A 27,786-nucleotide genomic window follows, 5' to 3' on the forward strand; every position below is an offset into this window, starting at 1 on the left:
CTTGTTTGGAGAAGAGAGAAAAGAAATTTGTGGGTTTGATCCCCTGTTTCCTCCATTTCTCTCTCTTTGAGGTAATAATTCTAACTCTCCAGTCCTCGTCCCTGTGCCGGGAACGCAAATGGTAAAATTGCACATTCCCAGTCTACGTTTTTCCATCTATTAATAGTCGGAAAATGCTTTTAAAAAAAAACAAGCTCACCTGCCAATCCTGCTCTGCAAACTCCACGTTTAAATTGACATCATTAATAGGCGGAGAGTGTGCAATTTTGTGATATGCACTCCAAGCATGAGAATGCTCGAGGATCGGCACCTCATCTTTCGCTTAGGCACTTTACAACCTTCCAGACTCAACACTGATTTCAATAACTTCAGATCATAATCACTGCTCCCATTTTTATTTCTCTATTTATATATATATATTTTATTTATTGACTGCAGCTGCTGGTTATGAATCTGCTATTGCCATTTACAGCTACTCTAGACCAATCTTTTGTTTCTTAACCTGTCCCATTACCACCTTCCTTGCCTTGCACCATCATCCCTTTTGTTATTTAATCTCTCTTGCCCTCCATCCTATCGCAGACCTTCCCTTTTGTTCTTTCCTTCCCTCTCCCTCCCCCACCTTTCCCCGGCTCTGTACTTGCTTAAAAACCTTTAACTCTTTTAACATCTTCCAGTTCTGACGAAAGGTCTTCGACCTGAAACGTCAACTCTGCTTCTTTCTCCACAGATGCTGCCTCACTCGCTGAGCTTCTCCAGCATTTTCTGTTTTGGTTTCGGATTTCCAGCATCCGCAGCGTTTTGCTTTCGATCAGAATTTTTACCCTTTAGCTATTTCGGTAAAAGGCTCCGCGCAGCACACTGGCCGGGAAGGGGTTAAGGCAGTCATTGTGTTCACGTTTTAACCTTGTTCCACTTTACCACACAGCACAGCTTGTGGTTTTTGCAGCAAACAGCTAGGATAGAAGATCTGTGTGAAAGCCCTACACTCAGCGCAGGCCTGCGAACTCAAACCCAACTACCGTGCCCGCAGCTTCCGCTTATTTTCTAGCTGACAGCCAACCGCAAGCAGCATTCACACCGACCACAGCACAGCTCAGGGCTTTGTCAACGACCGTGGCTCTTTAAACTCTGCTTCATGTCCAAACTATTTTTTCAAATTGCGGTCTTTTCTCCCTCCGAAATTTTCCCTCCCCCGCCCAACCCCTCCTTCTTTCCTGAGGGAGGAGGAGTATGGTTCGACAGGCGCCAACATCTCACTAAAGTGGCTGGGTTTTTTTTTTGCCGTGTGTGGGCCCAGGCCCACTGGGTGTCAGCGGGCTATTCAACCACATGGGGGCATCACAGCCGAATCCAATCCCGGCCTTCCCCGACACTTTCCAACAGGGTGGAGGCTTCAATTCATACATCGATTCAGGTGGGTTTATTTAAGTCTGACTGTTATCGGAAATATATTCACTCATACTCTGAAGTACCTTAAAAGAATTGTGATCTCTTGCAAAAGAGAACCATTACACATTGTACAAAAGGGTTGGAGCAGCTGTCTAAACATCAAAATATTATACCACAAACCGCTCCCTGTCTCAGCTCAGATTTCCCCTCCATACAGATATCAGTGGTTTGGCGTTTTGCCAACATATTAAGAGTCTGACTAATTATCCTGTGCTTATTAGTGCTTCATTTTAAAGATATATAAATTTCTTCTCTAGCATTGTCTCCTGCTCTCCTGAAAGTGCAGACTCATGCTGGGGAAAAGTTCTACGGGCACCAGTCGTCTCCTGGCAGCTCATCCGAATGCCCGTTGTTGATTTGTGGCCCTAGACAGTGAATATCAACAGGCTGCTCGACTGCAGGAAGGGCAGCGGGAAAGGGCGGGGGAGTGGAACTAGCTGGATTGCTCTTGCATTGAGCTGGTGTGGACTCAATGGGCTGAATGGCCTCCTTCCATGCTGTAACCTTTCTATGATTCTAGTGCAATGTCCCAACCCTGTCTTCACCCAGAGCCCAACTTTCCAGCAGTGGTTAGTGGATAGCAATCAGCTGGCCAATTGTTCCCCTCTGGACCCAGTTATATCAAGACCAACTGCAGTTCCCCCTACCACAAGCGAAGCTGAGATCAGCTAACTGAGCACTAACAGGGGATCAAGCCTGAGGCCGACCTGGGCGATGACACAAAGATAGGCAGGCAGCTTTGTCAGCAGCGTAGATGGAAGCATAAAATTACAGAGAGATATTAATAGATTAAGTGAATGGGCAAAACTGTGGCAAATGGATTTCAATGTAGGCAAGTGTGAGGTCATCCACTTTGGACCTAAAAAGGATAGATCAGAGTACTTTCTAAATAGTGAAAAGCTCGAAACAGTGGAGGTCCAAAGAGACTATGGGGTCCATGTACATAGATTGTTAAAATGTCATGGACAGGTACAGAAAATAATCAAAAAGGCTAATGAAATGCTGACCTTTATATCTAGAGGATTAGAATACAAGGGGGTAGAAGTTATGTTACAACTATACAAAGCTCTGGTTAAACCACACCTGGAGTACTGTGTTCAGTTCTGGGCACTGCACCTTAGGAAGGATATATTGGCCTTAGAGGGAGTGCAGCGTAGATTTACTAGAATGATACGTGGACTCCAAGGGTTAAATTATGAGGAGAAATTACACAAACTAGGGTTGTATTTCCTGGAATTTAGAAGATTAATGGGAGATTTGATTGAAGTTTTCAAGTTATTAAGGGAAACTGATAGCGTAGATAGAGGGGAACTATTTCCGCTGATTGGGGAGTCTAGGACTAGGGGACATAGCCCAAAAATTAGAGCCAGGACTTTCACGAGTGAAGTTAGGAAACACTTCTAAAAGCAAAGAATGGTAGAAGTTTGGGACTCTTTTCCGTAAACAGCAGTTGATCCTAGCTCAATTGTTAATTTTAAATTGGAGGTTGATAGATTTTTGTTAACCAAAGGTATTAAAGGATATGGGGCTAAGGCAGATATATGGAGTTAGGTCACAGGTCAGCCATGATCTCATTGAATGGCGGAACAGGCTCGAGGGGCTAAATGGCCTACTCCTGTTCCTATGTATCGCTCAGTAAGGAGGGATACTTACCCAATGAGTCATCAAAGGAGCTATAATACCTGGTTACGGGAACTATTCATCAACTGTAGCATGTCAGGTTTACGCAGAAATACATTCCAATAATTATATGTGGGTTTTATCTCTTCGTGTGATTTTACAATGTTTCAACCACTGTTTCAGTCTTTCAACATACAGCTTTGCTGCTGGGATTCTGCAAGCTGTTTACACAATGTAATGCAATAAAAACAGCAGCTATATATTCCAATCAAAACCAGCTTCAATTGCATCGTGTTCAAGAGCCTCCTTAAATCATGGCCTGCCCAACCTGCCTGCTTTGTTCCTGACCCAAGGCTGAAACAAAACCCAAGGCCTCCCGATAACCTGACCGGCTCATCCAGCTCTGGATCTCCCAGGAAACGAGCTGTCCAAACAGGAGGTCAATAATTTGATGACGGAGTCACGATTCAGGCTTCGAGGATGCTAAGCATGCCAAGCAGGCCCCAAAGCCTCTACCACAAACCCAACTTGGTTATTTATCTTCTATAGAATCCTGTAATGCAGTAAAAATCCTGTCAGATTTTTTAAAGACCAGCCTCTACGTCCTAGATCGGTCCTAAAAACAAAGGGCCCCATTTTTTAAAGTGTTTTTAAAGGGGCAGCTACATTCTCAATTCTTCAAAGTTACGATTTCACTAATGTTTTCAAAAATCATGCAATGCTAGTTCACACCTGCTAAAAATGCAAACAGTTAAAAAGAAACGCGATGAACTTTTAACAGCCTTTTGTGTTTCTTCCCCCTCTTTCTCTGATTTATTTTTGAACATTTGTGTTAAGACCATTATCAGCAGTGTTGGCATCATCAGAGGAAATTAGTTTGGAGGAGTTAGTTACTGAGGGAAACTATGCATAGTGATGACATCATTGGGGGACTATGGCTTGGAGGGGTTACTGAGGAAAACAATGCATAGTGATGACATCATCAGGGGAATTTGGTTTGGAGGAGTTACTGAGCCAAGACACAACAGATCTTCTACATGGATATGCCTGTAATGATGACTGAAAGAATTCAGTCATAAAACAAAGGTTGCCCCAGATTTCGTTAGTACAAACTCAGATACAATGTCTGACATCTGCACTCTCTACTTCAATTCATATTTTAACATTGCTCGTCTGCCTAGCAGGCAGTAATGAAAAAATTGTGCAATTACATGTAAACGTAGTACAGTACATGTGCCGTCAATTCATAATTTTAAAAAATATATAATTACTATAATTTTGAGTTTTCCCCAACAGCTCACTAAGTTTATCCAGTGAGGAGCTGAGCCAGACAGACTAGAAAGATCTAAAAGTCAAACCCTGAGTTAGCCCATCTCAGTCGTGGTGGTGCTAGGAGATCCTATAATTGGACTGGGTTAGACAGAGGGAAAATTTCAGTCAGGTTTCCCGCTCCTGACCATTACCCCTTTGCAGGAACTGTGCACTCGTGAACATCTGGTGAAAACCAGGCTAAGCATGACTGCGATGCCCCCTGCAGTTAATCTGCCGACATTTATTGTCGATGCATCTTCTGCACCATCTAAAACTGGGCAAGCGGGTGGGGGGGGACAGACCCGCACACGTGTACTTAGTGGCGGTTTTTAGCGTCCAGCAATTGGAACTTGAACTTTTGCTGTCCGGTTTTCATTTGGAAAAATACCGGGCAACTACCCCCAAACCTGCACAGGTGGTACCCCTCGTGAAGATCTCCATTTTGTATTCGCAACAGGCACAAAATGGCCTACGGCGCCGGCTGAAATGTAACAAAATAGGGCCAGTATGTAACCACGGCAACAGACACGGGCACGCTGAGTATCAAACAGTACTCACTTTGTAAACAGATTAGGATCAGTCTATAATAGAAAGAGCTTATTATGGAGTAATTACAGCCTAACGACTGGCCAGGATGTCCTGAATGAAGGGTCTAAATTGAACTCACAACCTATGGTTTTCAACTTTTCAAAGATAAACAAAAAAAGGAAAACTATCTGTGTTTCCGATCGCCTCCACACCCAGGCTATGGGAAAATTGCTTTGTAACCAAATACGTCTTAACCAGTTAGAACGAGCTGAGGATTTGCTAGCTGTGGATGGGGAAAGTATTGCCACAATTTGCCTAGGCTATGCCTGTGGGAGTCATCTGCACTTGATGTTTTGGGCTCACACTGCACTCATAGAAAATTACATTTTCAACTCATAAAATATGATAAGGGAGGCTTTTCTCCTTCATCAACTTTACCCCAATCCCCGATGAGTGTGGATATCACAATTGTAAAGAGGCAGCCGTTTGATTCGCCCCCCCTACCACCCCCGGTACTTAAGTGGCCATTCTTCATGTGCGAGCCTAGACATTGAGTTGGCTATTTGACTGCAGAGGGCATCACAGCTAACCCAATCCTCTCCGGATGTCCACCCAAAGCATTTTCCAGTAGGGGGTTCGCAATCAGGAGAGTGAATCCAGACCAATTCCAGTATTCCTTATTCTGGGGATATAGCATCTCGCTACCACCCAGGCTGCGGTAAATAGGGAAGGGGAGGGGTAATAAGCAGAGATTTCACGGGTGGGCAGGGATGCGACAGCAATATTTCTCATTCACAAAATAGGGAAAAGAGGCTATTCCTGGGAATGTTAGAACAGATACAATAGATGGAAAACTAGCCAACATACTTTGGGACAACAGCCAGATTTTGCCTTCTTTACTCAAAATCAGGTCACAGATGTACTTTACAAAAGGATAACAGCAAAGTCAACGTCCTTGCTCATTTAGCAAACTGGCTGTCAATCATTAGGGTGGCATAGCCTCCCCCACAGGGTTTCCTGCCAGACTGAGTCCCTTTTGGTGCCCGTGGGTAGATAATGATTATACAATTAAACTCTGACTGTTAAGAATATAATGATATCCTTCAATGTGTACCCCAGGGGATTTGTATGGACTTGTATAAGCCCGGTCATTAATTCTTATAAAATGCTATGTAATTTACCAGGGTCGAATAGCCTCCTCCTGTGCTGTACCTACTAGGATATTACAGTGCCTTCATAAGTCTGTACTTCCTGTAACTGTAACACTTACTTCCTGCAACACTTTCCTGTCATGCTTTAAAATTTGCCTGTTTATTACACTTGCCTCTGTTTGGTCCTTCCAGCTCCAAGTCCAATTTAGCCAGTGCTGGCACACTTGAGACCTGTAAAACTCTGGCCTTTCACTTGGCATACCCTCTCCTGTGCCTAAGCTCTCCGAGTCCCCCATGCTTCCCCTCTAGCCTGGGCACTTCAACCTTTTCCCCTGGCCCAGACAAAACGCCTATTGTCGTGTTCCCAAGCCGTAACTGGCAAACCAACCGTAAAAGTTGTCAGTAGTGTTTTTAATAGTAAAAGGGTAATTAGTGCATTTACATAACGTAAAGACAATTCCCGAGTCATGGCTGGAAAAGCGGCTATGGGCCTTTTCTTGGGCGACTGTGACGGTTGGTTTCTCCAAGGGTTTTCCACACATCAGCAATTACCCCATCAGTGCATTAAGCAACTAAGCATTTTTAATAACTAAAACATGCTTCCCAGCTCAGTGCTGGAAAAGCGCTGTTGTAAAATCTCTTGTGAGTGGGAGGGAGATTTCATGAAGGCTTATGGCCTTAATTTTCTTTCAGTCCCTTCCCCAAAGATATAACCAAACCCCACCCTCCAACACTAACATATCCGAGTGCTCTCTCAATCGTTTCTGGACCCGAAGACCCTTATCCGCAATCATTCCATCAGCTCACTCTCCAGTACCCACGTACCCCCCCCCCTTCTCCCATGCTCCCAGAGTCCAGAAATGTGCCTACTGCTCTCAGACCCCACCATTCACCTCCCATTGCTTCTAGACACAGACGCGCCCTTCGCAGTATTCCCAGACCCTGCAACCTTCCAGGACCACCCTCCCGTTACTCCTCCAGCAACGCCCCCACCTTTCCCAATGCTCCCACACCCTGCCACCACAATCCCAGCGCTCCTACGCCCTGAGGACACAAGGATTTTTTTATAACACAACTTTACAAAAGCCACATTTCCTCTCATTTATACCACATACACTGTCATGCATGCGACAGACACCACAGAAACTATCTCCACAGAACATAATAGGAGCAGGAGTAGGCCACATGGCCCCTCGAGCCTGCTCCGCCATTCAATCAGATCATGGCTGATCTTCAACCACAGCTCCTTCATCGCATAAATGCCTGCAGGGCGGCCATGCCACATCCATCGATTCACCATTAGCACCACCACAGGCTTCCCACGAGTACATATTTTAAAAAGTCCGGCATCTAGTGTGCTTCCATCACACTCCAGATGTCATGTTTTGTTGCAGATACAAAATATGATCTTACAAAAATAGCCAGTGATTGACCTGGAGCCTGCAAATTACAAGCAGTTACCACAGCATTCTGATTGGCTTAGAAGGAGCTGCAATTGCCTGGATTTTACTATTTGGCAACAGCCTTAAAGCGACAGGCTACGTTAAACATCACAACCATACTCTAAATCCAAAATTACCCGTGACATCTGCTACAATACATTAAAAAGTTTGCAGAAGTCAAACTTTGTGACAAACACAATCTGAAAAATAAAAGAGAAAGAAAGCCCAGAATTCCATCCTGGCTTCCTCTGAGCTACAGCTGAAATTAACAAACAGTTCACTGACCTCGAGTTGACTTCATCGCTTCGCAAGCAACTACAGGAAGGACTTGAGCAAGAAGCTTAAAAGTGACAGGTCAGGTTAGCAGCTAACCATCACAACAGCAGTTCAAACTTCTGACTACCCATGAGCAATGCCACAGGAGACCTGCTAGCATCAAATTAAATACCGAAGGAAGAACATAACTGATGGGGTAGCTGTTAGGAGTCATAAATACTCCCCACTCGAGCTGTGCGAGGACTCCTCTAGAACCAGAGGACACGGCCCGCGCTTGAAGGGGGGTAAATTCAAAACTAATCTGTGGAAACATTATTTTAGTGAGCGAGTGGTCGATCTATGGAACAGACTCCCTTGGGAGAGGTTGGGAACAGTCAGTACTGTTTCATTCAAAAGCAAATTAGATAATTACTTTCAGAAAGTAACTTTATGGGATACAGTATAGGAGTAATATCAGACAAGACATGTGGCAAGTATAGCATGCTTGAGAGAAACATGTGACTTTGGACCATTGGTTCCCAAAGCTCTCCACCACTGGGGTTTCTCCTTGCCTCATGTCTGTAGACTCATTGATGGAGATTGATTGCTATGATTAATCAACAACTCCATTCTCATTGTATCAGTGACTACCAGGATGGTAGAAGGCGAACTAGAAGGACCTTGGTCGTTTATAGTCTAGCAATTCCTATGTTATGCTTAATTTTGATTTTTCTTCCCCCTACTCCAGCACTAATGATTTTTGTTGTGCTTTAGCACAAACATGCAAACACTGAGAGAAAAAAAATAACAGTTATTTATAGAAGGGTGTTTACCCTTTGGGGGTATTTCAGATACTGAAGTGACTCACTAGATTAATAATGAGAAATACTCCAGTAGCTGTCATTCAGTAGTTTATAAAGAGCAGTCACCTCAAATTAGTGTCATCAGCCTTGTCAATTTTATATACTACAGGAGTTCTATGCTGTATATATTTCATTTAAAAACTGAGGCATTGAAATTGTGCTGTGTGATATTATTAATGAATGTGTTTGTGCAAAATGCCTCTGTCTGCTGTCTTAATGACATCAGGTTAATACCTCTGTTAAAACACTGGGCAAAGAAACTTCACTTGAACGTGTTAATGTGTTTGTTGATAATATCACACAGCTCGAGTTCAGCTCCTGTGTGTTGGCATCCCCAATTGGCTCAGTTGGTAAATTTGCTGCCCAGAGTGGTCTATGCTGAGTTAGCTAATCTCTGCCAGGGTAAATGGTGATAAATCACAGCATCTGCCATGGCAGATCTCCCTATTGGAAAAGGTCCACTCAAGATTAGGTCTGTGGTCTTTCTGCCATCTAGGTGACCCCATGAACTTCAGTGGGGGCAACAGCGGAGTTCCGCAGGTGGTGGGATCCTGGCATCAGTGTTGGGATCGCAGGCCCCGCAGATTATCTTGGGCCTGTATGTACACGAGCTATCATTCATGGTCTCACTGCTGTTATAGTCTCAGTGCCTTGATGGGATGAAAAAGGCAAGAATAAAAGCAGGATCTCACTTACTCTGCTGGGGTCTCGGTCTCGATCTGTATGTAAAAAGTCCAGGAGCAGGATTGCAGAGGATTGCGGCCAGATTCGGTGAAGAAGGCGGAGAGGAAAAGGGAACAAACACAAGTGAATGAAAAGGAGAAAAAAAGTAATCAAATTGACACTATACACAGTGTTGTAGCCAAGATTTGTCTAACCCACACTCACTTCAAGTGGCACGCCATTGAGAGTGCAGAATTGGAGAATTTACCCTATAATTCCATCAAATTTACATACACTGACATCGGCATGGAAACCATGGAAGATTCCCAGCTCCTCCACATACCAACCAGCACAAATACTGTCTGTTGTTTTCATTCTGCTTTTTACTGCCCTCACCTACTAGAAAAAATTATCGTTTCACTGACACAAACCAATGTACAAGATAGGACAACCCTTCTGCTCCCAGACACCAGGAACCTACATTTTACATACTCATCTAACCATCAAACTTGGGAATTTCTGCATGGTTGATCTGTATGGGTGTGGCTGGGGATGTCCCTTTGTTCCAATTTGCTTACCAATTTTCTTAGCTTTCTCAAACAAGTTATGTTACAGTATGTAGATTGTGCACAGGCGGGCTGGGAGTGTGCTGCGTCGTCGGGTATACTACCTCCCTGAAACTTACCCCATAACACAACCTAGCAATTAAATGAAAGCTAATAAAATCTAATGCAGGAATAATCAGATCGGAGGTATTGATACTGCCTCAATTCAGACGGCACCCAGAGGTGCTCTGATGGCTCGGGTTGCAGGGTTTGAATGATTCCAAGCACTTACACAGAATCTAGCCTGCAATTTGATCTCTAGATGTCTGAGCTGGGAAGTTCCACTTGTCATTTCCATCCATTTTAGCAAAGCAGACACTGCAGAGATATTAGCTAATATCTCAACAGAGGGATTACTCTGAACTTCAAGCTACATGAGACAGCAGGAGGAATGAAACAGTCCAGTACAAAGATGACAGAGATCTCATTATTTGTAATTGCATTGTAAAAAGGATATGGTCTGTTTACATTTAAATTAAATGTTCCAAATATGAAGATAAATATTGACAATGGTCCTGAGCACAGGTGTGTTTGGAAAAACTATTCAGATTAATTACAATTTTTGATAAACTGAAAGATTATTTACCGTTAGTCATTCTTTGGTTTTAACTGGGAAATGCTCATCAAACTAATTAAAAGTATCTCAGGCAGGTTCTGCGAAAGTAGGATGAGGCCAAACTCTTTAGACAGGATGGTGCATATGTTTTTGTTTGTTTTGATTCCTGTGCCCCATTACTAAAGTAGCTTGGATTCCTATTATTTTTTACACACACTTCTTTTTCCTTCAATAACTCTTAACTCTGTATAAAGCCCACATCGTTCGAAGATTGAATGTTGCTCCCTTATCTGTGGTGGCTCTTCTAAAACCCCTAGCAGTTCTGGATGGGATGCAAGAAAAAGCTTGTCATCTAATTGGCAATCTCTCTCTCACCTCTAGTCTCTAACCTTCCTCTCTCAACCAAATTTTCACTTCCTAGCTTCTCAGTGCTACTAAGTTCCCCTAAACTGTCCTCTCCTGTTCATCCTAAACTCTAAATAGGCCTTCCTACATGTCCTCCATTCTCCTTGCATCCTCACTGCATCAAAATCAAGATTCTACATTTCCTACTCTAACTTATTCTTTCAAAGGACATCAAAACTGTGCAATTCTTACTACTCTCAACCTCTTCTCCCTCCTTGCAATCTTCAAGTTCTTAAAATTCAAGCATGGTGGTGCTCTCACCAATGAGTCAGAGCATCGTGGGCTGAAGGCCTACACCAAGACATGAGCCCATAATCTAGGTTGACACTTCAATGTAGTTCTGCTGGATTGGTTTCAGGTGTTGTCTTTTGGAAGCAATGTTAAACGATGGCCCTATCTGCCTGCTCAGATGGACATAACAGATCCCATAACACTTTTTTGAAGAGCAGGGAGTCCTTCTGGTATCCCGGCCATTGCCACCAAAACAGGTTAACTGGTCATTCATCTCATTTCTTTTTGTGGGATCCTGCTGTGTGCAAACTGGTTGCCATATTTGCCAATACAACAATGACTATACTTCAAAATTAATTCATTGTTGGTGAAGCACTTTGGGGTGTTCTGAGGATGTACAAGGTGCTTTATAAATGTAAATTCTTTATTTCTTCTTTGGATCACCTAATCACTACTTTCTGATTTACTCTGTCTTCTCTTTTACTCCTCTCAACCTTGATGGTGTCCTGTCCTGTGGGCCTTGGCTCTTCTCAATAAACAAAGAAACACCCATTCTGCACCCATCAACATACTGAATTACTTTCTCAGTTGGACAATAAGGGGTCTTTTTCACCATCACCGCTTGGGCGGTAAACTTGCAGAGAGGATCACTCGCCTGTTATAGAACCAGCCCGGTTTTCATTTCCATGGTGGGTTGAATAATGGGCGGGCGATCCGCTCTGCCACGTTACCACCCAGACGGCAAAGTTGAAAATTATCCCACCGTCTCACCTTTCCCTATGGATGACGCCTCACGCCAACTACTCCCCAGTACAGCGCTGCTGTTGCTAGGCAATGATAGGTCATTTTACTCAATCATACATTAATGTCCAATCACAGTGTTAACTTTCGGCATGTACGATATCAATACACCGTGAGAAAAATTCATTTAAGCCAATACACTTTAGCATGGCACAACATGCTTCATGTGTGATGCTCTTAATTCATCACCTCAAATTGGCCACCCCACCAGTGACAGACATGTAACCACCAGAAATTCATCCTAATGTTACACAGCTCAAAACACTCTGCAGACACAAGCCAAATTTGGAAGGAATCTATAATTGTGCTGGATATTCATCAAGTGGCCACTGTGTGAACATTTCACACATCCACCAATCTGCTTTACTGTTAGAAGGATGCATCTGTTAAAGGCCATTCCAAACAAGTGGTCTGCACTATCTAACCTTCCCAAGTGAAAGATATTGTGCAGAGGAAAGCAGCTCGATGGATGGGGGAAGGGGAAGGAAAGGACTGAAGAAAACTAAGGAATGCTGGAAGGGATAGATTGGGCAATATTCAATGTTTCATAAATTTAAAGGGAGTGGATGTAGGAAAAATGTTTTTGGTGATATAGCAAAGTACTTAGGTGTTGCAGGATAGGATTAGGGAACAGGGACGTGTCTAAAATAATTGGTAGAAGGATTAGAGGGGAGCTGAGGAGAATTTTTTTCACCCAGAGGGTGGTGGGGGTCTGGAATTCACTGCCTGAAAGGGTGGTGGAGGCAGAAACCCTCAACACATTTAAAAAGTACTTGGATGTACACTTGAAGTGTTGTAACCTACAGGGCTACGGACCAAGTGCTGGAAAATGGGATTAAGCTGGCTAGCTCTTTTTCGGCTGGCACGGACAGGATGGGCCAAATGGCCTCCTTCTGTGCCGTAACTTTCTATGATTCTATGATAAAATACTTTAATCAGTGTGAGCCTTTCTGTTCCAGAACAAAACCTATATTCGTAGAATTACATAGAATTTACAGCACAGAAACAGGCCATTCGGCCCAACTGGTCTGTGCTGGTGTTTATGCTCCACAAGAGCTTTCTCCCACCCTACCACCATCTAAACCTATCTGCATGTCCTCCTATTCCTTACTTATCTAGCTTCCTCTTAAAGGCCTCTATACTATTCACCTAATTCATGTGGTAGCAAGTTCCACATTCTAGCCACTCTCTGGGTAAAGATGTTTCTCCTGAATTCTTTATTGGATTTATTAGTGATTATCTTATATTTATGGCCCCTAGTTTTGGACTCCCCCACAAGTGGAAACATCTTCTCTATTATTCTCCATTATTAGATTGTTTCAGTCTCAAAATGGCTTGCACATTTATATAAAGGAACAGATTATTCTGATCTTCCTCTAAACCTGCTAGGTACACCTTAGTTCCCTTACCTCTATGATGGTCCATGTCCAGATGGTTCTTATCCTCTTTCATTGCAAGATGGGCATGAGCTCCAAGGGCACTGGAGAGGGCCAGCAGGCCTGAGCCACCGCTGATTGAAGGAATTCCTACAGCCTGGAGTCCTGATGGATGTGGAGTGAGCGGGATTGGAGGTGCATGATGGGACAGGTGCTGGAGCTGCTGCTGCTGTAAGTGAGGATGCTTATGTGAATAAGAAATCAGTAGAATTTATACAAAGGCAGAGGCTTTGTGTCCTGACAAAAATTAGCAAATACTGCACTCAATTATATCAAAAGGGCTGGGTCATTTCAAATCTAAAAACCCCGGTTGTAACATAAGCTGCGTGCTAGCATCACACATGACAGCATTAGTTAGGCTGATACTAAAATTTACATTGATATAGCACCTTTCATGACCTCAGGAATTCCCAAAGTATAGTCACTGCTGTAATGTAGGAAATGCGGCAGCCAATTTGCACACAGTAAGGTCCCACGAACAGCATGTGATAATGACCAGATAATCAGTTTTAGTGATGTTGGTTGAGGGATAAATATTACCCAGGATGCTGGGGAGAGCGCCCTTGCTCTTCTTCAAAGCAGCACCATGGGATCTTTTACGTCCAACTGAGAGGGCAGACGGGTCCTCAGTTTAACGTCTCATCCGAAAGACGGCACCTCCGATAGTGCAGCACGCCCTCACTACTGCACTGAAGTGTCAGCCTAGATTTTGTGCTCAAGTCTCTGGAGTGGGTCTTGAACCTATGACCTTCTGGTTCAGAGGAGAGAGTGCTAACAATGAGCCATGGCTGACACCTAGTAACAATCTATTAAAAAAACACTGAGGCAGCTCATACTGGCTTGCTCCCCAGGTTATCTCAACAGTTTCTAAACAGCTGTTGCAGGAACTAGGGCCGATCTGCACAATCTCTTAGCACAACAACACAGCCCTTTGAAGAGAGTAGAACTGTTTAAAGAAGCAATTCGTTCTTCTCCCACATTGTTTTAAAATCATTTTTTTCCATCACTGTTTCCACTTAATAGAAAAAAAATGAGTTTATGAGTCTACAATTACCCACTGGGCTAGGGAAGGGGGAGGGGGAAGAGAAACAAAAGAAATATCAGCCAGGGCTCTTGCTCCTGATCAATATTCAGTGACCCCTGCGGGACACTGAAAGTGTGTTGACGTCGGATGAGGGTGTGATCAGGATCAGCTGCAAGACCCACCGTGGTTAAACAGCCTGCTGGCGAACACTGCATGGGTCCAACGGGTGAAGAATGGACACTTATGGGAGTAGCAGCGGGTGTCGGGTGTCCTTCAAACTGTACCATCAAATGAAGGGTCTGCTCTTTCAGAACACAAAGGGAGAAAATTCAGGCGGGGACGAAAACCGTTGACATTCTGCTTTTCAAAAAATGCAATGGATGGAGTTTGTACTGGGTTGCTCTCCAGTGATTGTTATGGCAGCTTCTGTACGGGCTCTTCCAGTAACTAGGCCTATCGGCCAAGTGATACTGCAATGAGCCAGAGGGAAACACCATCACTCTATAGACTCGGTTGGCTACATGATGATAAGACGTTTTATTAGACTACTATGAAATCCAGATTAGAAATCAGATCAGTGTGAAAATCACACTCCTATACTTAAGAGGACATGAAACTATTGCTGAGATTGTGACATACACGATGAATTTCATGGGAAGTTGCTCAGCAGAAATGCAAGAACATGGACAACTCAAATAGGGCTTTACTGATTTAGCTTTAATTAATACTTTGGATAAATGTAATTAAACTCAAATAACCTATGTTCAGCTAGTTAGTACAAGAATGGTACAGTATGGTATACATGTTTGATTTCATGTGATCATCGGCTCTAGGGATGGTCGGCTAGCAATTTTGATAAATGAAAACCTGACGGTTGGTTGTATTTAGAAATAAATGCTGTACACAGAGGCACAAGTGACCCCATATCACATTCAGGCGTGCAGGTATGGACCTGTTACACATTTGCACACAATGATCCATCCATTCCCGTTCGTGCAAGGCCAAGAAGATCCATTTTGCGCATTTATAGAGAGGTTTGTTTAAATGCAGCCCTGCCACTGTCCGATTTGGGATCAGGCAAAAAGATGGCAATCCTAATTAAATCTGGTCATTCAATTCTTATTCAAACTAAGGTTGCATTCACACTGTAAATGCAGCATTGGTGCAAAGAGCTTTTGCTTTGCAGCGACCCTGCAGTTTTACTGCAAAGGCAGCCTAAATCTGGAGCCAGGGCCTGATCTGACACCGGAACGAACAGGGGTGAGATCTCCTGGAAGATTCAGCCACACTCCACTTCACCTCGGAATCAGTTTGAGTCTTAATACCTGACTTGCACTCCATGTCCCGCTGTAACTTTGGCACTAAACCATTGGAATCCCTCCCCCACCCCCTTACGTCATTTCCCACGGGATTCTGCCAATTTCCCACTGAAGTTACAGTGCAGAAGTCTGATGGAATGTCAAGGTCTGCAAATTTAGTGTTAATGCAAAGCTGAAACCGCTTAGTGCCAACATTAACTTAGCAAAGAGAGCTCACACTGTAGCAGCAACACTACAAACGGTGAGGTGGATTTAGTCTTTAGCTGGTTGGATGACAATATATGTAATGATTGCTAAATACAAGACAATTGAGCATTAGGGTTGCCAATGTCCTGGAGTCTCCAGGAATTAAAGATTAATCTCCTGGACACTGATGCAAGCAACACTCAGAAGAAAAAATCATAGGGGCATAAAAAAAAATCCTGTGCTTTTTTCATTAACTTTGAACACTTACATTTATCAGTTATAAAAATATTGGAGATTGGGGGAAAGAAGGTTGTTTGACTGGGCAGGGTGGTTGGAGGCAGGAGGTCATGTGCTGAAACCTCCTGGAATATATCCAACCAGAGTTGGCAACCCTATTGAGCATGCTTCACAGAGTGTGACTGTCACACATTACTAGTTCTAATTTCCTTAGCTTTGTATAAAACATGAACTGATTCTATATTTCGCTTAACTTAATGACGAGAGACTAGGAACTGTGGAGGGGCAAAGGGATTTGGGTGTCCATGTACACAAATCACTACAAGCTAATGCGCAGGTACAAAAAGCAATCAAAAAGGCTAATGGAATGTTGGGCTTTATCTCAAGATGTTGGAATACAACAATGAGGAAATAGGGCTTCAGCTGTACAGAGCCTTGGTCAGACCCCACCTGGAGTACTGCATTCAGTTTTGGGCACCGTACCTCAGCATAGATATATTGGTCCTGGGAGAGGGTACAGTGCAGATTCACCAGAATGATACCAGGGCTTAAAGGATTAAATTGTGAGAACAGGAAGCATCAATTTGGCTTGGATTCTCTTGAGTGTAGAAGATTGAGGGGAGATCTAATTGAGGTGTTTAAAATGACAAAAGAAATCAATACAGAGAAACTATTTCAAGGAGGCACAATCTTAAAATTAGAGCTAGACCAGTTAGCAGTGAAATCGGGAAGGGTATCAAGGGATTATTGAGCTAAGGCGAGTAAATGGAGTTGAGGTACAGATCAGCCATGATCTAAATGAATGGCGGGAAGGGCTCGAGAGCCTGTATGGCCTATTCCATTTCCTAGGTTTCTACGTTGCTATGACCTCCATCGGCTACTAGTCCCCAACGCCTCCAATTTAAAATTCTCATCCTCGTGTTCAAATCCCTCCATTGTCTCCCCCTTTCCCATCTCTGTAACCTCCTACACCCTACAATCCACCGAGAACTTTGAATTCCTCCAACTCCCACTTCTTTCACCTCACCATTGGCGGCCGTGCCGTCAGCTCTCTAAGCCCAACGCTCTGACATTCCCTCCCAAAACCTCTCTGCTTCTCCCTCCTCCTTGAAGACCCTCCTTAAAACCTACCTCTTTGATCAAACTTTTAGTCACCCTCTCCTAATAGCTCCTTCTTTGCCTCAGTGTCAATTTTTATCTGATTACGTTTCTGTGACGCACCTTGGGACATTTTCCTACATTAAAGGCGTCACAGAAATGCAAATTGTTGTTGCCTGGTTTACTTCTGCCCGTAGGTGCTGTCTGCTGTTCTTGGGGGGTGAAATTCAATGGCAATTGGCAGTCTAGGGGCAACATAAATTCGGGCCCGCCTTGTGCAACCATCGTGTGCAGGGCGGGCTTTAAGTTGCAGTATATGTTGGAGGCTCCCTGACAGTGTGAAATCAGAAGATTGCTCCTTAGAATTGAATTGATAGTAGCACATGGAGCTCACCGCTGGCTGCAACTCTGCTCCTGGTTATTGCTGGTGGGTTAAATCCTGCAATCTTTCTTTATGAGCATTAATGGATGGTTCGCCAGGCTGCTCAGTGAGGAAACACAATATCTGATGTGAAATTCAGCCCTACAGACCACAAAGGCCCTAGGTTTGATCCCTGATCTGTGCTTACGTTTCCTGCTCTTGATTACTATCTAATGAAGTATGTGTATGCTGATGTCACCTGAGGATAGGATCAGGCTCAAATGCGATGTCCCCCCGCCCACCCATTCAGTAAAATTAATTGTCTTGTTTCTCACACAAGGAAAGGTGAGAGTATAAAGAGACTGTCAGCGTCCATAGAACTGAGTCCCAGCAGGAACCATCACATTCAGGAGTGGGAGTTTAAGTAAAACCAGACTGAGGACAAAAAGTGAACTAACCAAAAAAAAATGGACTTGTTGACTTGTGGTAAATGTCAACACAATACTCCAGTGGTGTTGTTCACCTTTACAGTGCAGATGAACTATCCCCTGAGCTCCAGCAGCTTCCTCTCACATTAACCCGTGTGTATGAAAAGGCCACTTACCCCGATGATGGCATTCAGTTCGGCCATGGTGACCTGCTTGGCACGCTCTATCGCCTGGACCACCTGCTGCTGATGCTGCCATGAAACAAACCAGAGAGAGTTTAGGAATCCCCGAGATAAAATGTAAAGTTAAGATTAATAGATTGCAAGAGACTTAAGTTCTTTCCTTAGACTGACTGCCACAAAACATTCACATTTTCACCACATTACAGTTCTTTTTTTTAAAAAAACATTATGTGACATTATCAGACTGTCGATTCCACAGTTGAGTTTAGTCTGGGAACGTCAAGCTCCGCAAATCAACAAGTTCAATGTTTTAAGGTATCTCGCATCTTTTTAAAGCTGTGTGGTGTCACAATGATGCCATTCAAATTACTGTAATATATATCGGGAGGAGTGTTGTTGAGAATTTGCTCTCCTGAGGATGGTTTGACATTTGAAGTGAAAAGTTAGGAATCTGATACGTTCACACAACAACTTGCATTTATATAGAGGCTTCAACAACAACTTGTATTTATACAGCGCCTTTAACACAGTAAAACGTCCCAAGGCACTTCACAGGAGCGTTATCAAACAAAATTTGACACTGAGCCACATAAGGAGATATGAGGACAAGTAACCAAAAGCTTGGTCAAAGAGGTAGGTTTTAAGGAGCACCTTAAAGAAGGAGCAAGAGGTGGATAGGCGGAGAGGTTTAGAGAGATAATTCCAGAGCTCAGGGCCTAGGCAGGTAAACATCCAACATAGTAAACATCCCAAGGCACTTCATAAAGGAGAAACAGGTTCCATGTAGTTGTCGAAGAGGGAAAGGCATAGTCAAAGAGATAGGTGTTGAGGAGTCTTTGTAAGGCGGAGAGAGAGGCAGCAAGGTTGTGTAGCTTTAGGAGAGTGGCCCAGATTGTGGGGCCAAGGCAGCTGATGGTTGTACCACTGGGAATGGGGCAGGGGAGGAAGGGCTGTGAAGAAGGCTAGAGTTGAAGAGTGGAGGGTGTAAACGGACATGTAGGGCTGGAAGAGGTTGGAGAGATTGAGAGGGTGAGGCTGTTTGCAACAGCAGTGGAGTTAGACATAATGAGGGGCAAGATGTTGGCAGCAGAGTTTTGGATGAGTTGGAGTGTATCTAGGGTGGAACTTAGAAGGCCGGCAAGTAAAGCATTGGAGAGGTCGAGCCTGAAGCTGACAAGGGAATGGGTAAGGATTTCAGCAGCAGTGGGAGTGAGGTAAGGGTGGAGGTGAGCAACATTGAGGAGGTGGAAATAGGCAGTCTTAGTGCTGGTTCGGATATAGGGCTTGAAGTACATTACATAAATATGAAGTTTTGAAAAATCTCAATTTATAATAATTTTCCTTTGCTGATAGGAATACGAGTCTCAGGGGTTTTGTCAATTGAGATTGAGTAAGGTTCAGCAGGGTTTTAACTCCTGAGTAAATCAAACTAGATCTGTGGGAGCTTAACTTCCTTCTGCCCCCACACATATGGGAGTGGGTCGCTCTTTAATAGTAATATATCATAACCGGGACTGCTAGCTTACGACGACTGATAAATTCCATTTTTATTACATAGGCTTCTGTGGATTTTTACTGGCATTTTGGGGATGGCCGTATGCTTTTCCATAAAACCTGCAAAACTAGAGGCCTAACTTGCCATGAAATACCTCTGCTACTTCACACTAAATGTCCTTTCTCCATACGATCAAAGGCGATGATTTTGATCAAGCACTGCTGTGTATCAAAATGCTTGAATGACTTAAGGTTCACCACCCATTCGGTTTCTGAGTGAGTTGTCCAGAAGCTTTTAGAATTTTCAATAAAAGCAGCCCATTTTTCCACTTACTGCTGTGTCCTGTGATGTGAAGGCATTGGTAGCACTCTCACCTCTCAGGCAAGTTGTCCCACTCCAGAAACTTGAGCACATAATTCAAGCTGACACTTCAGTGCAGTATTGAGGGAGTGCTGCACTGTCAGAGGTGCTGTCTTTTGGATGAGACGTTAAATTGAGGCCTTGTCTGCCCTCTCAGGTGGACGCAAAATATCCTGTAGCACTGTTGAGCAGGGGAGTTCTCCTGATGTCCTGACCTACATTTATCCCTTAACCAACACCTAAAACATATGGGTCTAAAAATTTGGGCCCACTTGGAATGGGAACAATCCCTGAGCCTGAATGGTGAGGCTCGAGGGGGCCCCCGATATTGGGCTTCGGGCCTCATTTCCACTGAGTCAGCGAGTTGCGAAGAGCAACAGGCAGCTCGAAAACCGGGCGCTGCACGGCCAAAGTTCTAGGCCACGATCTGGTCATTTATTTCATTACTGTTTGTGGGAGCTTGCTGTGCGCAGATTGGCTGCTGCGATTCCTACATTACAACGCTTTGAAAGTACTTCATTGGCTGTAAAGTACTTTGGGACGTCCTGAGATCGTGCAAGGTGCTATATAAATGCGTCTGTCCATCTGACTTTCTTTCCTTCGTTCATTCATTCAAGTTTGGAAAAAATTTTCATCACCAGCACAATAAACTTTAGCAATCACCATAATGCCATGCTCTGCCCTGCCATGCCCCTGCCCGGTTTTGGACTTGCAACAAGAGCAAGCTATGAAGTGTTAATGACAGAACAAACTCCAGTAACGCCCACAACATGCCCATTGCCGAGCTCTGTGGAGATTTTGCAGATAACATGTGCATGGAGTTCTGCAGCTGTGAGGTAAACTAGAGCTGAGGCTTAGTCTCCAGCCTACTGCACGCTGAGTCAAAGAAACACGGGATACTTCATCAGCAAGCTTGACTTTGTCAAAATAAAATCAATTAAACTAACCCGCCGACATTGGCAAGTTTCTGAGTGGGTAAAAGGAGCGCTGACATAATTTGACAAATCTTGAATTTCCCAAAGTTTGGTCTGTACACAGAGCTAGAAATCTATCTCAACATGTCCGCCATGAATTGTTATCTTATTGATAGTTTCGTTTCCAGCATTTGCCGACATAAGCAACTTTTCTTTTCTCAACATATCCAGCTTATCAAATCGAGTACTGTGTTCAGTGATGGGCATCATGGCCCAGGGGAAACATTTTAGCCATGAAGGTGGTGCAGGGAAGAGCCAAGAGGTTGTTTCCTAGCATCAAAGAACTGAACCTCGAGGAAAGACTAGAGAAAATGCAAATCTTTAGCCTTGAAAGGAGGAGACTGAGAGGAAACCTTGTAGAAGTATACAAGATATTAAAATAATATAGATAGGGTAAACATAGAGCACTACCAGGTTTACTAGCACTACTATACAGGATATGGGCAAACCCTGGTGAAAGATCAATTTAGGACAGATGCCAGGAAGAACTTGGAGTAAAGAGTAGGCAACACCTGGAATGGTCTTCCAGTAGGATGGTGGAAGAAAAAGTTTAGATCTATTCAAGATCCATTTTAGATAATATGATGGCAAGGTGGCAAAGTTTGTCTTTGGATGGTAGAGCTAAGATGGGTTGAATGGCCTCCCTCGTCTGTATTTTTCTAGTGATCTTGTGGATGCGTTGACAAATTCTCCCATCTCAGTGATTAGTCAGTGTCTAAAACACTGTTTGTCTTGATTTTATTGCCTAATTATCAGCACAATAATAAGAAAAAGTCAATAAATTTGGCAAAGCAAAACTAGCTAATTCAAAATTCCTCTATGTAAACTACCCTACTGGGCAGCATCTTGGCTGAGGTCAGGACAGATACCAGGTGCCTCACGGGGTTCATTCCTAGCCTTTTGTTCTTCGTAACTGCAGACAATGGGAGTCATTCATATTCCCCCATTACCTAGTCTGTAGATAAAGCCTGACTGCATACTTCCTGTCGTGCCCCATGTCACCGTTGCTGTTTGATGTATTCGGCAAACAGCCTACAGAAGGTCGGTGAATAGATGAAACTCAAACCCAATGACAGGGATCTAGTGTTAGATATTTTGGCTGCAAATCTGTCCCCACTACTGTGTCACAGGCTGCTATTTTCTTCAACAGTGATGAGTTTGCATTTTACATCTGTGATGGAAGACCTGAGCGCTAATAATTGGGGGCAGGGAGGAGGAGATAAAATGTCTATTTTGTTAATAGATTTGCTAATTGACATCCACATACACACACACACACACACACACACGCACACACACAGACGCACACACACAGATGCACACACACAAACACACAAACACTTACAGCAGAGGTCACTGGATAGCAATCAGTAACTAGAAACAAAGACAGAAAAGGTTGAAAATACTCTGCAGGTCAGTCAGCATCTGTGGAGAAACAGAAATCGACTCTTCAGGTCTAAGTCCTGAGGAAGAGTCTAAAGATTGGAATCGTCGACTTCTGTATCTCCACAGATGCTGCCTGTCCTACTGAGCATTTCCAGCTTTTTCTGTTTTTATTTCCAACATCTGCCGTATTTTTTTTATTTATCAGTAACTGGAACTCTGGTTGACCTAGGGGTGAGGCAACTGTGGTGCCCCTTACTGCTGCCTGGGCTGAAATCAAAGGTTTATTTTTAAATACAGGACTGAAGGAGGGCTGCATTGCAAGAAAATTGATCTTGAAGGAGAGCTGCATTGCAAGAAAATTGATCTAAGTCAATGCTGAACAAAGCTTGCCACTAAGTGAATTGGACTTCTTTAGCGACATTTTTATATTAGTTAACAGGGTCGCAGGGGCTCTGCCGTTTGTATTATCAGGTGCCACTGCTCCTACGGTCAACCTGTTGGAAGCCAGAGACATGTGATTCCCAATAGAACATAGGAACAGGAGGAGGCCAATCAGCCCCTCGAGCCTGTTCTGTCATTCAATTAGATTGTGTCTGATCTGTACCTCGATACCATTTACCTGCCTTAGCTCCATTTCCCTTAGTATCCTTGCCAAACAAAAATCTATCGATCTCAGTCTTGAAAGCTCCAATTGTCCCGTAGCATCCACAGCCTTTTGGGGGAGAGAATTCCAGATTTCTACTGCCTTATGTGTGAAAAAGTGCTTCCTGATTTCCCTCCTAAATAGCCTAGCTGTAATTTAAAGATTTTCTCCCCTCATTCTTAATTTCCCCATCAGAGGAAATAGTTCATCTGTATCTACCCTATCTTTAACACTTTAAACACCTCGATCAGGTCACCCCTCAATCTTCTATACTTAAGGGAATATAAGCCCAGTTTAAGCAACCCGTCCTCATAATTTAACTCTCTAAAGCCCCCGTATCATTCTGGTGAATCTGCGCTGCACCGTCTCAAAGGCCAATATATCCTTCCTGAGGGGCAGTGCCCAAAACTGAACACAGTGCTCCAGATGGGGTCTGGTACATTGGTACAGGTGGAGGATTCCAACCCTGCACTTTTGCTTTTAAACTGAGATCCAAAAAATAACATTGTTCTCTGCTGCTGTTGGAATAATAGAGGTCAGGTTCGTTATACTTAAGAGGGCGGCAGGTGGTGGGAGAATGGAAAGTTTGCGAGCGGCTGCACTCCAACAGTTAAAGAATCCTCCGGTTAGACGTTCAATCTTTAAAATAAAGGACTTCACAGTTTGACCAGAATCTGACAGTCCCCCACCATACATTCACATATGTTCAAAACCACATTTGCGAATTACACCACACATAAGTACATTGCTGCACAAAACCCCCCTCCCCCCAGCCCCGGAGATATTGAAATGATTTGGGGTGAGGCAGACTTAATGGCAACACCCACTATAGATGTTGGCCAAGGTTTTTCCGCTTCTGCCCTCGCCCACCTGCAAGTTTTCTTAAAGGTCTGAGATTCGGGAGCCCAGTGGCACTAGCACAGGTCTCGCACAACATAAAAGGGCCCCAGGAAGTGACCTCACTGATGTGTACAAGATGGTAAATGGCACGGTAAATCCAGGCCACTACTTCAAGCTAACTCGTGAGAGCAGAACAAGAGGCCACAGGCTCAACTATTGTGAAAGGCTAATGTCATTACGTTCTTCACATGAAGAGTGATCAACACATGGAATGGGCAGGCTACTGGAGGCAAAAACCCTGGAATCATTCACGATACAATTGGATGCCATAATGGGGGACTGTAGGTTCTTTCTGATGGATGAGCTAGGATAGAGCAAATGGCCTTCCTCACCCGTGTCTATCTTGTGTTCTTGTGAACTGAGACCAGTTCAGATTCCTGAGGGGACAACGCGCATGTGGATTCAACACCTGAATCCCATGTGTCTAAGAAAATGTCTGCTGCTGCCCCCACCATTTTCATCCCACAATGCTTTGCCACAGGAAGTGGTTGAGGCAGGGATTGCATTTTAAGGGAAAACTGAATAAATGTTAGAAGCAGAAGATACAAGGCTTTGGGAGATAGCGGGGCAGTGGTATTAGTTTTGGATTGCTCTAGCCAAGAGCTGGGACAGACACGACGGGCCAAATGGCCACGATGGAGCAAATGGTCACCTTCTGTGCTATAAACTTCTGATTCTATGGTTCTTTTCCCTTCCCCCCATCTAGCTTTGAGCATGGACCGAATGAAGGAACCATAAAAATGAGAAATAAAGATTTTAAAAATTGGAAATAATCCAAGCAGAGGCTTGATCTGCTGGCTCATGAATTCACCCCCAAGTATAAACAGGCAGTTACAGGAGCCAGACTGGGAACATAACAGTAAGACTCGTCCAATAAATACAATGTCCTCTGCTATCCTTAATAAGATTTTAATAGCGTGGTTTCTCGTGGGTCAAACTGATTTGCTGTTTGGCCACCCCAGGTTCAACACTACAATTAATTCTGGGCAGTTCATTAATTTAATAGTTTCATCTCTGACACTTCCAATTGCACTTTACAGAGGATCTGTAGAAGAACAGTAGTTACTGCCAGCAAGTCCTCGCATTCTTCCTCAGCGCTAGAACACTGTCCCTAGTCGCATTAGTCCGCCAGCCACTGGGGTTAGGGAAGAATTGCAATAAGCCATGAGGATCAGACACAGCAAGGAACAACAGTTCTTCACCCCGCGTTGTACTGAGCCGTATGACTAGGGAGGTTCTATGTTCAATCTCTGATCTGAGTTACCTGACCTCAGCAGTTTAGGACACTACAAGTTAGTCTCAGTACCTCTGGACTACAGTATGAAAAATAAATCAGCCAGCTTGCCCACTGTGGCCCAGATGTTATTTATATTCAGTGGCCCCTGCTAGAACTAGAAAGTGTGTACAGGGGCGCCAGGTTCGGACAGGTTGGTCGCAGCTGTAATGCCCATCACAGTAGAACAGCCTGCCAACATTTACTGTCTAAGCCTCTTGGGAGAGGTAGCAGAGGGCTGCTCGGTCCTCTGGAACGGTAGCCTAGAGCATCGGTACCTCCAGGAGGGGACAGCGTACTGGAGCGTTATCAGTACCAACAGGATGGTAGCCCAGGTGAGTCGCCACCTTCAGGTGAGGGCAGTGTACTGGAGCGTTATTAGTACAAATGGAATACTCCAGGGCAAGTTGGCACCTTGAGGACGGCGTCCTGCAGCGTTATCAGTATCTCAGCACTCATGGGACGGTACCCCAGAGCGAGTTGGCACTTTCAGTTGAGGGTGGCGTATTGGGGCGCTATCAGTACTGATGGAATGGTACCCCAACGCGAGTTGGCACTTTCTCACAGGAATGGAGTAAATTGCAGCAATAAACAAACATCCTGAAAGCTGAGAACATCACTTTGTTTTATAACACAACCAATGTTAAAAATATTCCTTGCCTCCAACTAGCTGATGAGTGAAACAGCCAGGCCCGGACATAACTTGATGTAGTGACAATATCTTCAAGTGGCTTTGGGGTGTCCTGCTTTGTAATTTGTGCAGTCAGGCAGTGCTTAGGGGCCAAGATGCTTGTTTACTGATTAAATGAACTCTGAATTCAGCACCGGAGGACATTCAAGATATCAATACCTGCAGCCAGGTCAAATCAACCGTGAAGGACTATGTGCTCCCAGTTCCTAGGCACTCTCTTTAATCATATCTGTCAACTAGCCTGCATCTGGAGGCGCTCGTCTAGTGCAGCATCTGCTCCTACCGGTCTTTTTTATTTTATCACAACTATTCTTGCTCCAAATGGTTAACCTAATTTTTTCCTAAAACCATTTGAAAATTTACATGGAGAGATAATTATCAATTATCTCCACGTTTTATTTTAATATTTTGCCCTCCGATATTCCCCCCCCCCCCCCACACTTTGAAGGTCATGACTGCTGATGGGGTACAGTTCCACAGATGCTGACCACCCTCTGGTACCCCGCTCAAGTGGGTGTTCTTTACATGCGGGCATTGAGGGTGAATGTCTGCAGGCTGTTGGCACGCAGGGCACCAGAGCTGCCCTCGTCCAATAACCAAGCAAGCTGGCTTTCCAACAAAAACCGCAGAACTGCGATCAACAGGAAAGATTTACTCTGCGGACTACATGCTAAGAAGGTGCTTATGACTTTGAGACACAGAGCACACTAGGGAAATCTTCTCCCCCTCTGCCCACCCCCACCCACCCAGGAACTGGAACCTTGGCTGATTTCTCCCCTTCTTCGCCCACAGGCCAATTTTTTGACCTGTGTAAATCACTGCAGCTTCAGTCTGTAGGCCCTTTGTTGTCCCCAAGTCTATTTACACATTGGTTTTAATGAGAGTGTTTGCACTGTTTCTGCAGGAAACGGCGGTTTAGGATGTTTGGACTGTACTCGTTGAAATGTGAGCCGAGGATGTTTGCACTGCATTGCTGGAACTGTGAACTGTGCATCTGTGTTAGAATCCCTTGGAAATGGGAAAGAAAAGGATTTACGTGCTTCCCTGAATAAAAATAAAGGATTTCTAGCTGAATGCAGCATCTTTTTGAATATGTTTACACACAGTGACCACAGTAGTTTCTTCCCCCTAAATGTGAATTTATTCTTTGCATTGTGTTTGTAAACCCTGCCCCGGGCTTTTTATTTCTCTTTCAAATGAAGTTGTAAAAGCAGGCACACTTGGGTAGATGCCTACCCAGTCTGGTCCAGCTCATCCCTGCCCAGCCTGGGTTGATTCTGTATGCTAACTTGTGGATCTTATGATGGGCGCTTTGGAGCGATACTCTCACGTGAGAATTAAGGGAGTAGAACTTAGCTGCTGTTACGCTGCAGCCTGAGTCTTGGGAGAGAAAATAAAAATTTTAAATTACATCGAGTTACACTGATACTACAGCACAGAAACAGGCCATTCGGCCCAACTGGTCTATGCCGGCGTTTATGCTCCACACAAGCCTCCACCCTCCCGACTTCTTCTACCCCTATCAGGATACTCTTCTATTCCTTTCTCCCTCATGTGCTTATCTAGCTTCCCCTTAAATGCATCTATGCTATTTGCCTCAACTTCTCCTTGTGGTAGCATGTTCCACATTCTCACCATTCTTTGGGTAAAGAAGTTTCTCCTGAATTCCCTATTGGATTTATTAGCTACTATTTTATATTTATGTCCTCTAGTTTGGGATTCCCCTACAAGTGGAAACATTTTCTATCAAACCCCTCAAGGACCTCGATCAGGTTGCCCCTCCGCCTTCTCTTTTCTAGAGAAAAGAGCCCCAGCCTTGCACGATCTCGGGACATCCCAAAGCGCTTTACAGCCAATGAAGTACTTTTGGAGTGGAGTCACTGTTATAAGGTAGGAAACGCGGTAACCAA

The 27,786-nt window shown here is 44.1% G+C and overlaps 1 protein-coding gene and 1 long non-coding RNA gene across 8 annotated transcripts in view; one reads left to right on the forward strand and one right to left on the reverse strand.

Moving 5' to 3' along the window:
• LOC137299553 (transducin-like enhancer protein 4) overlaps window positions 1–27,786 on the reverse strand; it is a 184,924-nt gene that overhangs the window by 97,379 nt on the left and 59,759 nt on the right. For 5 of the 7 annotated variants that reach the window (XM_067968375.1, XM_067968376.1, XM_067968372.1 and 2 more), the window contains exons 6-8: window positions 18,149–18,223; window positions 13,293–13,488; window positions 9,319–9,341 (exon numbers count right to left, since the gene is read on the reverse strand). In XM_067968375.1, the coding sequence (XP_067824476.1) occupies window positions 9,319–9,341; window positions 13,293–13,488; window positions 18,149–18,223 (294 nt within the window). The remainder of the gene's footprint in view (window positions 1–9,318; window positions 9,342–13,292; window positions 13,489–18,148; window positions 18,224–27,786) is intronic. The other 2 variants (XM_067968377.1, XM_067968374.1) reach the window with 1 other exon arrangement.
• LOC137299554 (uncharacterized) lies at window positions 1,147–26,950 on the forward strand. Its single transcript, XR_010957921.1, has 2 exons — window positions 1,147–1,417; window positions 26,781–26,950. It is a non-coding gene; the product is annotated as an uncharacterized lncRNA (long non-coding RNA).

Source organism: Heptranchias perlo, chromosome 29 (assembly GCF_035084215.1).
Source record: "Heptranchias perlo isolate sHepPer1 chromosome 29, sHepPer1.hap1, whole genome shotgun sequence".
NCBI lineage: Eukaryota > Metazoa > Chordata > Chondrichthyes > Hexanchiformes > Hexanchidae > Heptranchias > Heptranchias perlo.